Source organism: Solea solea, chromosome 3, assembly GCF_958295425.1.
Source record: "Solea solea chromosome 3, fSolSol10.1, whole genome shotgun sequence".
Taxonomy (NCBI): Eukaryota; Metazoa; Chordata; class Actinopteri; order Pleuronectiformes; family Soleidae; genus Solea; species Solea solea.
The window spans coordinates 2,923,391-2,936,807 of record NC_081136.1 but is presented as its reverse complement, the minus strand read 5'-3'; the positions used below and the strand labels follow the sequence as shown (position 1 = coordinate 2,936,807).

General features: G+C 43.3%; 1 protein-coding gene across 1 annotated transcript in view; it reads left to right on the top strand.

The window, feature by feature from the left end:
* Nucleotides 1-692: 692 nt before the first annotated feature.
* ntn4 (netrin 4) overlaps nucleotides 693-13,417 on the top strand; it is a 29,817-nt gene continuing 17,092 nt past the window's right edge. The window contains exons 1-3 of the mRNA XM_058624823.1: nucleotides 693-1,190; nucleotides 3,622-4,175; nucleotides 11,872-12,165. Coding sequence (XP_058480806.1) covers nucleotides 1,145-1,190; nucleotides 3,622-4,175; nucleotides 11,872-12,165 — 894 coding nt within the window. The 5' untranslated portion in view covers nucleotides 693-1,144. The remainder of the gene's footprint in view (nucleotides 1,191-3,621; nucleotides 4,176-11,871; nucleotides 12,166-13,417) is intronic.

Below are 13,417 nucleotides of genomic sequence, written 5' to 3'. Positions count from 1 at the left end.
CGCTAACACGCTGCACATAGACGGTGAACATTGTAAACTTTACACCTGCTTTGCTCTACTCAGGGTAGCAACATTTCCATGTACTGTATAAAAATTGAACAGTATTATGTGAATGACGGTCTAACTGTGAAACGAACCACGGTCACCGCATGGTTCGTAATTGAGTGAATTTGGTGCAAATTTGCCTAAAATACCATTTTCAAAGGCTACTGCAAGACAAGTAGTCAAGGTACCGTTTAGTTTTTGTGAAAATGTCAAACAATCATCTTATTATACTATACTATACTTATTTTATAGACTACTTTTGCCATTTCAGTTGATAATTGTGTACAATGTCTACAAACGCATTCTGTTTAGCAGTTTAGCACGTATTTTTGACAAGCCATTTTTAGCATTACCAGTTAAAACACCTGGAAATTTGGGATATGCAGTGTTGTAATACAACCATAATAACAACCAAAATACAACCAAAAATACAAAGTACAAATACTTCATTACTGTAATGTTACTGGTAATGCTAACAGTGGCTAGTCAAAAATCTGTTTTTCACAACTAGAATGTGCTAGACTCGTGCGGTGACGTCACCCCCGCTGTTATAAACAGAACGCGGGCGTCGCGCGCCCCCGCACACTCACACACACACACACACACACACACACAGAGACAGACGGTGATGTTCCTTTAAGTGGCAGAAAAATGTGGATTAGAGGCGGAGCTGCAGTTTGTGTCGCCGCTCAAAGCCGCCGAGCTCCGCTCACACACTCACAGAGCCTGAGAGAGCGTCAGTGCGGGGAGATGAAACCCGCTGCAGGTCCACAAACAGCAGCAGCAGCAGCAGAGGAAGCGCCGAGCCGAGCCGAGCCTTCACCCCGGGACAACACTCACCGTCCGGCGTCATGCTGTTCCCTGCTCCCGCTCTCGTCTCACCGCCTGGTTCTCGGGTCACAGCTGAGTGAAAGAGAAAGTCCACACTGGATCTGAAACCTACGCACTTTTTCTACTGTTTTTGTCTTTTCCCACAGTGGATGAAATCTTTATTTTTCAATTTTTTTTAACAGTATAATAATCATCATCATCATCATCATCTCCAGCTGCTGCAGGTTTCTCCTTCTCATAATCTGGATTATCCCTGCGAGCAGGAACTATGCTGGTGTTATTTGTGATCAGCGTGGCCCTGTGGTCAGTTTCAGGTCAGTCAATGTTCATTTCTTTATTTTTTTCATTTCTGTTGCTGCTGCAGGAACAAGTGCATCAAGAGGTTCTACACACACGTGTATCACACACAACTCCCTGTTATTACAAGTTATAACTCCCATATTTACCCATTGGAAGAGCAGATTTGCGTTCAAATAATTTAATATTTAAATTCATCTGAACATTTGCTCACTTTAGAGCAACTTTGGTTTGAGAAATTGTGACTTTTATTTACGGTTAAGTGACTTAAACTTCCTGTGAATTGGAAATGATAAGATATAGCATCAGTTTTTACAACAATTCATTCATAAATAAGAGAAGAGTGAAGTAATCTGCCACTATTTCTGATTGTCAGCTCCATCATGGTGGTCTTTGAGTGCATTTAACGTCCAGTAAATTGAAAATAATTTGCTATAACACCATTTCGAATGAGGGCTGCAACAATTAAGTGATTATATTTACCTTTTTTGATCATCATTACAGTCTTTAATAGCCGATATCTACATGTGTAGTTACCAAATGAGTTGCTAAATTCAAAATAATGTCACCTGCATCAATTCATTGATTACAAAGTTAATCGCTGATAATCGATTATTTGGTTTGAATGTATTTTTGGCCAAAATGTGATTTTTAGCTGCTTAAATGTGAATATTTTCTGGTTTCTTTGCTCCTTTGACATACTCCCGCCACTATGTCATCGAACAATCGAGAAAACAATCACCAGATTACACGATAACGTCAATAATCTGCAGTTGCAGGCCCTAATTTTAATCTCTTCCTGTGATCTAATTGACTTGGGGCGAACAAGCGTGAACGATGATTGTGGAGAGGTGTCATGAACTTCTCCTCACTGATCTGCACGGTTACCTAATTTGGCTTCATCTCCTCAGATTAATACGGTCTGTGAGGTTTTTTAATATCAATCTACCTGTGAGGTCGTTGATATGAGAGCATAAATCCACTGGGATGAGGAGGAGGATGACACCGTCGACCCTCAGGGTGTGTTTGTGTGCGTTTACGTGTGTGTGTGTGTGTGTGTGTGTGTGTGTGTCAGAGTCCACACTGGTTGGCTTCAGTGTGACTGCAGGTGCATAATGACTCCATTATCCTCTTTTTGCACAACATTTCCGATCAAGGTAAATCACTTGACTTACAGTATGTATGTGTACATACACACACACACACTGAGTCACCCTCCACTCACTCACTCACTCACTCACTCACTCAGATTCAGGCTCGTCTGTTCACTCATCTATGAAGAAATCGCCTACAAAAGACATTTTTATCAGTTAATAATTGACTGATACTTGAGATGACAAACGTTTACCTCAGTGATTTGCTATTATTTGCTATTTGTCCTAAAATAGTTTGCCTTGCAATTTGAACTCAAATGACTTGTATTTACGTCTTTGTTGTCTTCAGGTTTGCTTCAATTTGTAAACATTGTTTGCACAATTATCAACTGATTATGGCAAAATGTTGTCCTAAAGGAGTCTATAAAACTTGGCACCAAATTCAATCAAATTATGAGGCAAAACTTACTCACTTGTCTTTGTCTAAATGGTTCCTTTACTACTTTGAAATTGATATATCTAATCTTGATCTATTGACAGATTTTTGTCATTGATTGGACATATCCCTCAAACAACTATTGTCTTATTTGTTTTGGACTAATTTGGCACAAATTTCACTCATACTTTCAAGGAAATATTTTCTTATTTATTGTTATGTGTATGTAGACTTGAATAATTCTTTGTCAATTCTCAGACTTTGCTCACAAAAATGTCTTTAAAATGTGTAATTCTGGCATTTTAGCACTAAATTTACTCAATTGATATTACTCATCTAGTCTTCCAGAACTTTTGGATTTAGTTGTCAGTTTTGAGACATTTCTCACAAAAGAATCAACTGAATTGGAAAAACTAAGTCAATGTTTCCTGTGCTGTTTTACCTTTGCAATCTGGTGCATTTTTTGCACAAAAGAATCCACTGAATTGGCAAAACTAAATAAATTGTCAAGAAAAAGTACAGTTTTCCAGATTATCCTTTTTTGTTTTGGAATAACCTTTCAAATTTGAATTGAATTTGACATTTTTGCACCAAATTTTGTCTTTTATTTTGTTTACATGTATCTAGTCTGGCACAGATTAGATTTATGACTGGAAAACTCTCATCTCACAGGAAACAGTTCCAGTGAAAGTGAAGACAGTTATGACTCTCTTACATAAGGGCAGAAAGCCAAACAAAGGAAGTGTCTGCTTGCGTTAAAATAAACACGGCAGGTGAGTGATTTGTGTGGACTGACCCTTTAAGCTGAGGTCTCGTCTGCCACACCTTTCACTCTTTGTTTTCGCTCTGTTGTCACATATTTGCCAAGTTTCATGAGTAAACGTCTCGTTCTCTTCCCCCCCCCCCCCCCCCCCTCAGGTTTGTCGATGGAGCTGTTCCGTGTGGGTGTGGCTCCGCGCTGCGAGAGCCGGGCCTGTAACCCGCGCATGGGGAACCTGGCGCTGGGACGCCGCGTCCTCACGCAGACCGTGTGCGGCAACAACGGCACCGAGCTCTACTGTGCGTACGCCGACCCCAACGCCAACCTGGCGTGTGGCGCTGCCAAGTGTGCCAAGTGCAACGCCGGCCTGCCGCTGCTGTCGCACCTGGCCGGCGCCATGTCGGACTCCTCCTTCCGCCACCCGAACACCTGGTGGCAGTCGGCCGAGGGGGCGGAGTCGGAGACGGTGCAGCTGGACCTGGAGACGGAGTTCTACTTCACGCACCTCATCGTCGTGTTCCGGTCGCCGAGGCCTGCTGCCATGACGCTGGAGCGGTCGCAGGACTTTGGCCGGACGTGGAGGATGCTGCAGTACTACGCCCGCAACTGCAGCGCCACCTTCGGGCTGGAGGAGGGGAAGGCGGGCGGGGGAAGGGACGGGGCCACCTGCACGTCCAAATACTCGGGGGCGTATCCCTGCAACCGTGGCGAGGTGAGGAGGAAGAGTTATGGAAAATATTCTCTATATCATAGTTTACCAAACTTTTAATGCATTTCATAAAATTGACAACTTTGTCAAACTAATTTTACTTAATGCTTCTTATTTTGCCTCTTAAATAGATGTTCATTTTTGCTACTTGGCTCCAAATACTGCTTTTCCACTTGACTTTGTGTCTTTGGTTTTTGTCCATGTTGTAGACATTATACACAAAATGACCAACTGTAATGGACAAAGTTTGTCCTAAAGTAGTAAAATAGGTACTCAAAAATTCTGGATGGAAACTTATCGATAGGTGTTCTTCCCACCCCCTCCGCTGATTTTCCAGCTTCCTGAAACGGCGCGAGGGAAATTACCGTAATAACCACACGTTGGTTTTTGACGTGCAACTTCTCAGCTTTCAGAAAACCGTTGGCGTTTTCCCCCGATAGCACAAACCGTCGCGTAACTACGGTGAAGCGAAGTGCGCTTGTGCAAACGTGTCGTTGGCGATCTTAAAAAGATGAGATCTTTTATCAAAACCAAATACAGACGATTTAAGGTGATAAAGCAGGTGTAACAGGAAGTCCGTTGTCAAACCACACCCTCTCTTTATGTATGGCAGGTGAACCATGCCACTGCTCTCTTGTTTTTCTACCCTCTCCATATTTGACCGCTCCTCTGGAACTAATTCACTTCTTTCTGCACGAATTAACGCAACATGCGAGAGTCATCTGGTGAACTTAGCTTAGAGTAAAAGCTGAGAAGTGGGGGTGATCGTGGTGGTGGTGGGGGGTCTGTGCAAATGTGTGCATGAGTGAGTGTTTATCAGGCATACGCTGACCGTAGCACGAGAGGGCTTCCTGAAGCCCACTGATGTTTCATGGAAGCAGCGTGTGTGTGTGTGTGTTCGGGGACCTGCTGTGCACGTGTGTGTGTGTGTGTAGGTCCATGCTGCCGCCGTGGGCTCCCTGCAGCGCCCTCATATGAGCTGTGATGTGTTAACGCCCTGTCGTTGATGGGCTCCATCTCTCTAACAGCTGTTTTGCTTCTGTAGGCTCGTAAATCTTCCTCCGCACACACACACACACACACACACACAAACACACACAAACACACACACACACGTCTGCTGCATCTGCTGCTGTTTGATTCATGCTACATTCTCCATATGCAGGTGTAGATATTGGGCAATATGAACTTAGATAGACAGATAATTTGCTAGCCAACTAGCTTGGATGGATGGATAGATAGATAGATCCTAACTAGCTTAGATAAATCATAACTAGCTTGGATAGATCATTCTTAACTAGCTTAGATAGATCAGTCCTAACTAGCTTGGATAGATCATTCTTAACTAGCTTAGATAGATCAGTCCTAACTAGCTTGGATAGATCATTCTTAACTAGCTTGGATAGATCATTCCTAACGAGCTTGGATAGATCATTCTTAACTAGCTTGGATAGATCATTCTTAACTAGCTTAGATAGATCATTCTTAACTAGCATAGATAGATAGATGATTCGCTGGACAGATAGATAGATGGCTAGGCACACAATATACATAGAATAAAAATCAACTAGAATAAAAATAGAATGAAATTAAATTGTATGTACTGTATATAACGTAATGATGAGGAGTGTAACAAAATTTGGTTCTGGCTCTTTTGGGGATTAATTCCGAAAATGGATATTCACACTGAAAAACTTATTGTGAGCACCTTTTGTACGTTTTCCCAGTTAAAAGAGAGTCTTACATGAAACCAGGGCTGAAACAGTTACTCAATTGATGGATTATTAATTTTTAGCTAAATGACGTCAACTATTTTGTCAATCGATTAATCAGTTTGTGTGTTTTCAGATATTTCAGCTTCTAAAATGTGAATATTTTCTGGTCTCTTTACTCCAAAAAAATTAGTTGTTGTCTTGATTTTTCTCATCAACAGTCCCTAATCTGAAAGATATCCAGATTACTGTTATGCAAAAACATAATCTCTTTATGAAACTGAACCTGTAAAAGTTGGCTCTGAAAGCTTGTGTTAAAACAGCAACTTGTTTTACTTGATCCCTTTTTTCCTGCGACTGCACTTCACGTGTTAGCTTCTGTGCCAAGGAGCACGACCTCTGCCCTCTCACCCTTGAACTGACGACCCCGGGGGTTAACAGAGGTCAAGTAGCAGCAGCTGCTGCTGCCGCCGCCGCTCAGCTGTTCACACTTTTTTTTCTTTTTCTCTTGCCTGCGTCTGTGTGTTTCTGTTGTGATTGCACATGACCTGTAATGAGTGTCAAACAGTGAGAGGCGTGAGGTGACGACAAACAAAGGCCTCGCGGTGCACGGCGAGCGTTAAAGCGACGCTCTACCTCAACAGTCAAGTTCTGCAGACTGCAGCAACAGCCCTACGAGAAATAATACACATATTCTCACATTTAAAATGAATCTGCCTGCGGGGGTAGGGTCATTTGGCCAGAATTCTTAAAACTAGCCTTAAAATCTAACATCTTTCAGACTGTGATGTTCCTTAAAAACCTAAAACTAAAACAAAATTGGACAAAGTTCTGTCATGTAAGAAATATTTACTTACAATGAGTCTTCCTTTACTTGATTAACCTGAATTTTCTGTTGAGATTTGATGCAAAACTATTGTTTCAGTTTATGGTAAACTGTAATATCGGATTAAAACAATCTAACAACCTTTCTCCTCAGATTAGATTAGATTAGTTTGCTTACCAAGATTATTGTATAATATAGAGAAATGGCCGTTAGATTCAAGCCATTGTCAAATGACTTCACACGGTGTTGATTTTAAGTCTTATCAGTTCCACACGATTCTCTCCCGTGTTTCTCACTATAGCGACACATTCCGGTGCTGCACACAGGAAGTGATGTCGAGGCTGAGCTAGTAAAGCTAGACAATTACAAACTGGGTTGAAATTCGACTGAAAAACACAAAAAATTGTGAATTGTACTGCTCAAAAACCCCCCTATCTTTCAGGAATTTGACGGTATAAGCCCCTCTTGACTCCGCCCAACCTTGCTCTGCTGCTGTATACACACAAATGCTCCCTCAGTCAGGTCTGATAGTTTTTGAAGGACGTGGCAGTGAAATAATGTTCTCTGACAAAAGTTACGTACTGCAGCTTTAAGCTTTGAGTTTGTGTGTGTGGGGACCTAAATCTGTTTACACAGTCACATTAAGGGGACTTGTCTTCCTCATGGAGAGAAAAATCGAGTCCCCATAACATGAATTACTACATTTTAAAGGTGAAGACATGTTTTAAAGTTGGGCTGAGGTCAGGGTTAGGTTTAGGTTAGGGGGTCAGAGTTAAGATTGGGTCAGTAATAGTTATGGTCAAGGTTCGAGTGAGTCTCCAGGAAATGACTGTAAGTCAATGTGCAGTTGTGGAAACCTGTGTGTGTGAAGCTGGGAGTGATAACATGGAGCAGGTTTTTTCCTCAACTTTCAGCCTCCAGTCTTGTTTCTCCTGCAAACATGAAAGCGTGTCATCTCTTGCGCTGAAAGCTTTTCATGTTCACCTGTAATGTGGGGGAAAGTGTGGTGTGTGTGTGTGTGTGTGTGTAGGACTCCTTGTCTTATTTATGAGGTCAGCTAGACTGGAAGAATGTGGGTGTTTGTTGTAGAGGCTTGACCTCCTTAGGGAAGAGAGCGAGGCAGACTGGCCAACACACACACACACACACACAATTTCTTTTACTTTTTCCAGTTCCTTGAGTGCGCACAAACACACACAGGTTTGCTCAGCTATTCTTTTCAGGACACCGACATTGACCTCCATTCATTTGGACGGACTAAAAAAAATCTTAGCCATAAACTCAACCAGCTCCTCATTCTCATAAATAAGGTTCTGCCTCATTAGGACCAGGTTTTTGGGACGACTGGTCCTGATAAGGTCAGTGTTTATGCCACAAAAGGTCCCGAAGAGGTAACAGATACAAGAAAACGCACACACTCGTGCTTGCCCTTTTAGATAAACACATACAGTCGGCTCTCCGTCTGTTGGCCGGGAAGGAAGTGCAGTTGCTCTGATGGATGTTGGTTCTGTTGGCGAGACACCCATCCACCCCCCCCCCCCCAACACCCCCACCTCATACACCCCCCCACTCTCAGTTTCCCTCTCTGTCTTTCTCCTTCCATCAATGCCCATTGTGCCTGTTTACCAGATTACAGTCCACAGTGCTTTGATGGAATTAGGCCTGTGAAAGCCAGACTTACTTTATTTTTCAGGAAGAAAGATTATCAGAGGACACATTGAATCCCCTGCTTCAATGGGAGAAAGGAGGAAGGTGGGGGGGAAGAAAGATTGGCCTAACATGTGTTGTATATGTAAAAAACAGGTGTAAACGCTTTCACCTTACAGTATGTGCTGTCAATGCAGCAGAAATGCTTTCTCAACCTCTGTGGTGCAAAGGTTTTCAGTGTCTTATCTACTTTTTAAAAAGGTTTGCGTGAACATGGTGTTGTTTCCGGACGTTCTTTGTCTTTATTAACACGAATCCTCCCAAAATGAGTATAAAGGCTGTAGTACACATGCCAGGCCTGTATGTGGTGCTGTAATGAGAGAGGAAGATGACAAAGAGTGACAGCGAACGCAAGAGAGTAAAAGATGAATTTGATAATGAAAATGTCGCTCTGGACATTTTTCGGAACTCTTTTACCGCTAGCTCTCTAATCAAATCTCGGGAAAATATCCAATTGAGTTCATGTGCGAATGCAGCAAGAAAATCTCCAGAAAACGACAGCAAACTATAAACATGAGCCCCTCGTCTGGATGCCAATCCAGATTATGTCCTACCGCGGTTATGTAAATGGAGAAGAAGGTCAGAACCCATGTGAGGGATTGTCCGGAAATTTGCACAGAAATGAACCTGATTGCACAGCAGTTGTATTGTATTTCCTATTTCCCGTTAAAGGTAAAGATCCAGAATGATTTACACATACAAACGATTACATAACATTGAACAAATTAAAAGACTTAGATTCTGATAGAAAATGATCAAGACTGACTAGGTTGTGTTCAGGCCATCTATAATCTATGATATCAATAACACAAACGCTAACATCGATGGTTCATCATCTGGTAAAATCGTGTATGTTGATGGTGGAACATCAGCGATGATAAATCATGTGGAGGAGGCAGGGATTGAGAAATAAGCGAGCGATTAACTGACGCCCCACTCTGCTAACTGAGCCACTTAATTCTGACCATCAGTGAGTGGAATAACAACAACAGAACAGTGCTGGACAGTGGAACGTAGTATGTAAATAAACTGGTTTTATAGTCATGACGTGGTACTTGTAATAAGTGGGTTTAGTGTCTTTTAACGCTCAATGTTTTGAGTTTGTACTGATGTTATTTTGTGAACGAATCACCATTTGTTCATGGGGTAAATCACGTTTTTCAACTAATTCTGACCCCCAATTTTTATGTCCCCATTCATCTAGAAGTTGTTTTCTGTCACGTCAACATTTTGTTTATCATAACTGAACATTAAAACTGAAAATCTCTAATGTCAAATCTAAACTGAATTCAAGAAATACAACACAAATTAGCTGTTGAATGTCAGCCACAGTCCCATCGTTTTGGGCTACTTGACATATTTGTTGTGTTGTACTACGTGTCCACCTAAAACCCTTAAAAGACCCTGAGGAGTGTCTCCAGAATTGCATCTAATTGGGACGTTAAGAAAATAAACACGGGCGTCATCTGCATATACACAAACTCTAATATTCAGTCTCCACATTCAGAGAAGACAGGAGGAGACAAGAGTGTCCATTAAAAGCTTTTTGTGGCATTTTTGTTATGTGTGTTTGTGCGGTTGTGTGTGGTTGTGTGTGGGTGCTGGAGTAACCGCGGTGTCGCCGGGCTGTCGCGGGCCTTTTGTCCGCCGCTGAGTTATGTGAAGCTGCATCTCCGTCCCCGTCTTTGTCTCGCCCCTGCTTTCCGTGCTCTCCCGCGGACCGGCGCCCCTCGTCCTATTTGTCGTGTTCTCTTAATTGCGGACCACAATGCTGTGACCCCGTGACCTTTTCCAACAACAGGGGAAATTAATAGTGCTCCTCCCAACTTTGCTCTCGGCCAGTCATACAGCCAATCAGGGAAGCCACGTTTGGGACTCTGCTCGCATCGCAACCTCGGTCCCTCACACACACACACACACAACTCATCCAATGATATCAGTGACAGCTAGCCAGTGAGAGACACGGCAAACACACATTTGTCTCACAGTGAGAGCTGGGGCAGACACCAACTTTTTCACCCTGACAACAGCAGCAGTGTTGGTTGCTAGCGGCAGTAGTAGCCATGGCGATGGCAGCCCACAAAGGGATCTTAAATTTGAGGGATGTCCAGGCAGTAGACAGGATAAAAAAAAAAAGACAGAGAGAAGGGGTTTGGAAAGGTTGAGCGCACTGATTTAAGGACACCCCACGTAGTCATGTGAGGATGTCGTAAAAAAAAAAAAAGAAGGGTCACAGTTTACTGCATGAATGATACGAGAACAAATCCCTCAATTAACATGACAGATGTCGCGACATGAGCCGCATCAATGAACCTCGACTCTGCCAGTGAATACGTCCGGCTTTAAGCGCTTTAAATCATGACCTGGAGCTGCAGAGTAGAGACGCGTCTCATCTGCTCTCCGGGGCTGCTAAATATTTTATCCCCCTTTTCCGTAATTCCTAAACATAAAGCAAACAAAAACCAAAGAGCCAAGAAAACCTGAAGAAAAGCAAACGGAACTGAACAGCTCCAGTTTCCAAAAGGAGAGCCAAGCATGCATAGGTTCACTCCAACTCCAACTAATGGAAACTCATGTCAGACCTCCCGTCAAGGATCTCCAAAAGTCATTGAATTTTGAATCACAACTGGACTGAACTTGCAGACTTCTTGAAGACATTTCACCGCTCATCCGAGCAGCTTCTTCAGTTCTGGAACCCTAAACGTAACCCAGGACTGAAGAAGCTGCTCGGATGAGAGCTGAAATGTCTTCAAGAAATCTACAAGTTCATTTGCTACCGCTTTATCCTCCACGTGAGTGTCACAGGAGCTGCTGGAGACAATCCTAACTGACATGGGGCAAAAGGCGGGGTACGCCAGTCACTGGCCAAGGTCACAAGAGCCGACACACAGAGACGAACAGCCATTCAATCTAACATTCACACATACGGGCATTTTAGAGTGTCCAATTAACCGAGTTTTTGGACTGTGGAAGGAACCAGAGAACCTGGAGAAAACCCTCAGGCTCTTGGGGAGAACATGTAAATTACATGCAGAAAGGCACTCGGTCTGATCGGGCCACTAAGCCGCCGTCTGGTCCAATTTCCTGTTATTCCATGGGTTAGGGTTACCTTGGTAACCTGATAACCTGGAGAAAACCCACATGCACATGGGGAGAACATGCAGATTCCATGCAGAAAAGCCCCTTGGACCTCTCCGCCAATCTCTGCTAATCTCTGCTTCTCCGCTGCTCCGCCAATTTCCTGTTATTCTATCCTGGATTCTTTATTCATTGCTACAGTATGGTTACCCGTCTCCAGTGTTGCAGTACTGCTAGTTTAAAAGCCTCAATTTGCTTCTCTCATGTGTAAGAGTAGTTTATGTTTATGTCCAGGTATTATCAATGGCAGAAGAAGACAGGGATGAGTTAACTGATTTCTGTTGTGTCTATTAACACACCGTCTTTGATCCAACAGGTGATCTACCGAACGCTCCCCAAGTGGGAGTCCCTGGATCCGTTCGGAGCGGAGGGTCAGCAGCAACTGAGGGTGACCAACGTCCGCATTCGTCTGCTAAAGCGCCAGCCGTGTCCCTGCCAGGTCAAAGACCCCGCTGCTGCTGCCGCCGCCGCTGCTGACGAACCTCTTCCGACCCAACACTTTGCCGTCTATGACCTGATCGTGAAGGGAAGCTGCTTCTGTAACGGACACGCCGAGCAGTGCGTCCCTGCGCTGGGATACCAGCCCATCAGAGACAGAACCAACCATGTGGTAAGACGAATAACTCAGTATGTGTTTTACTATCAGGTCTGAACACAACCTCGAATACTTGGGATTTCATTCTTGATCATGGGAATTGTAGTTTTTAACTCATGATATTAGTTGGTATCATGTGATTGTAGTATAAACTGTGGTCATGTAGCGTACTCCTCAACAACAGAGCGAGTTTCAAAATTAAAACCATGACATCTGGTTGAAAACTTCGGCTAGTTTGTGGACCTTAAGATTTAGTCAAATGTTTTTTATTATTTATCATATTCTACAATAGCCCATTTTGCAAGAGTGTGCTTTGCTTCACACGTTTATGTTTTGCCCTCTGCAGTCAACGTATGGTTTTGAAATCTATTGAGCGAATAGAGTAAGAGATACATTGTTATGAAGGGAAACTGCGCCGGTCCCACAAGCATAAAATCTCCCGAAAATATTGTCTAGGCAAGTTTATGCATTTAAGAGTCGGGGGTCACACACCCTTTTTGAATTTTCTAGATATCACAAACGGCCTCGGAGTTAACAGAACGGTTAAAGCCAGGAATCCACTCCTCAAAACATCGCTCCAGTGCTCCACTAGTGGTCAGAACCTGCAAAGGCCTCCCTTTAACATTTTGAAATCAGATACTGTTTGAATGCACTCGTAATCTTATCATAGACCGCACGTTTCACGATGAAAACCATAGACTCTGCTGCAGATAAGAGGATGTTTTTAATTGGCCACTCTGGAAATATTCTTGTAGTTTTGTACATTTTGATGATTATCGCGACGTAATCCTCCCACGGGTACTTTCCGAGCAAGTCTTGCCCGACTGAAATGGCTCGTTAACTTTGTGTTAGCAGTTGTCTTAATAACAGACGGGAGTCGGGGCGGACGGGGATCACTCCCGCTTCTGTTCTTCTAACTCCGCCCAGATAAACAGCTGCTGATAACGGAACCCGGAGAGATGGAGATATTGATTGAGGCCAGGGATTAATGATGTTGTTGATGTGCGTGCGTGCCTGTTGATAGAGGTGTGAACACAGCGTGTTTGTGCTGGAGAAGCCGGGGGGGGGGGGGGTCTCCTATCGCAGGAATCTCCATGAGGAGAACGCGCTGGGTGACTTTCAAGACTTTGAGGCGTCTGTTCCGCCTGCAATCAGCAATCAGCGAGGCCCCAACAGGGAAAGTGAGAGTCAACAGGGGGTTTCATTTATAATTTATATAAGCCATACAGTCAGATAAACGATATGTAGGCTCACGGCAGTTAAACTT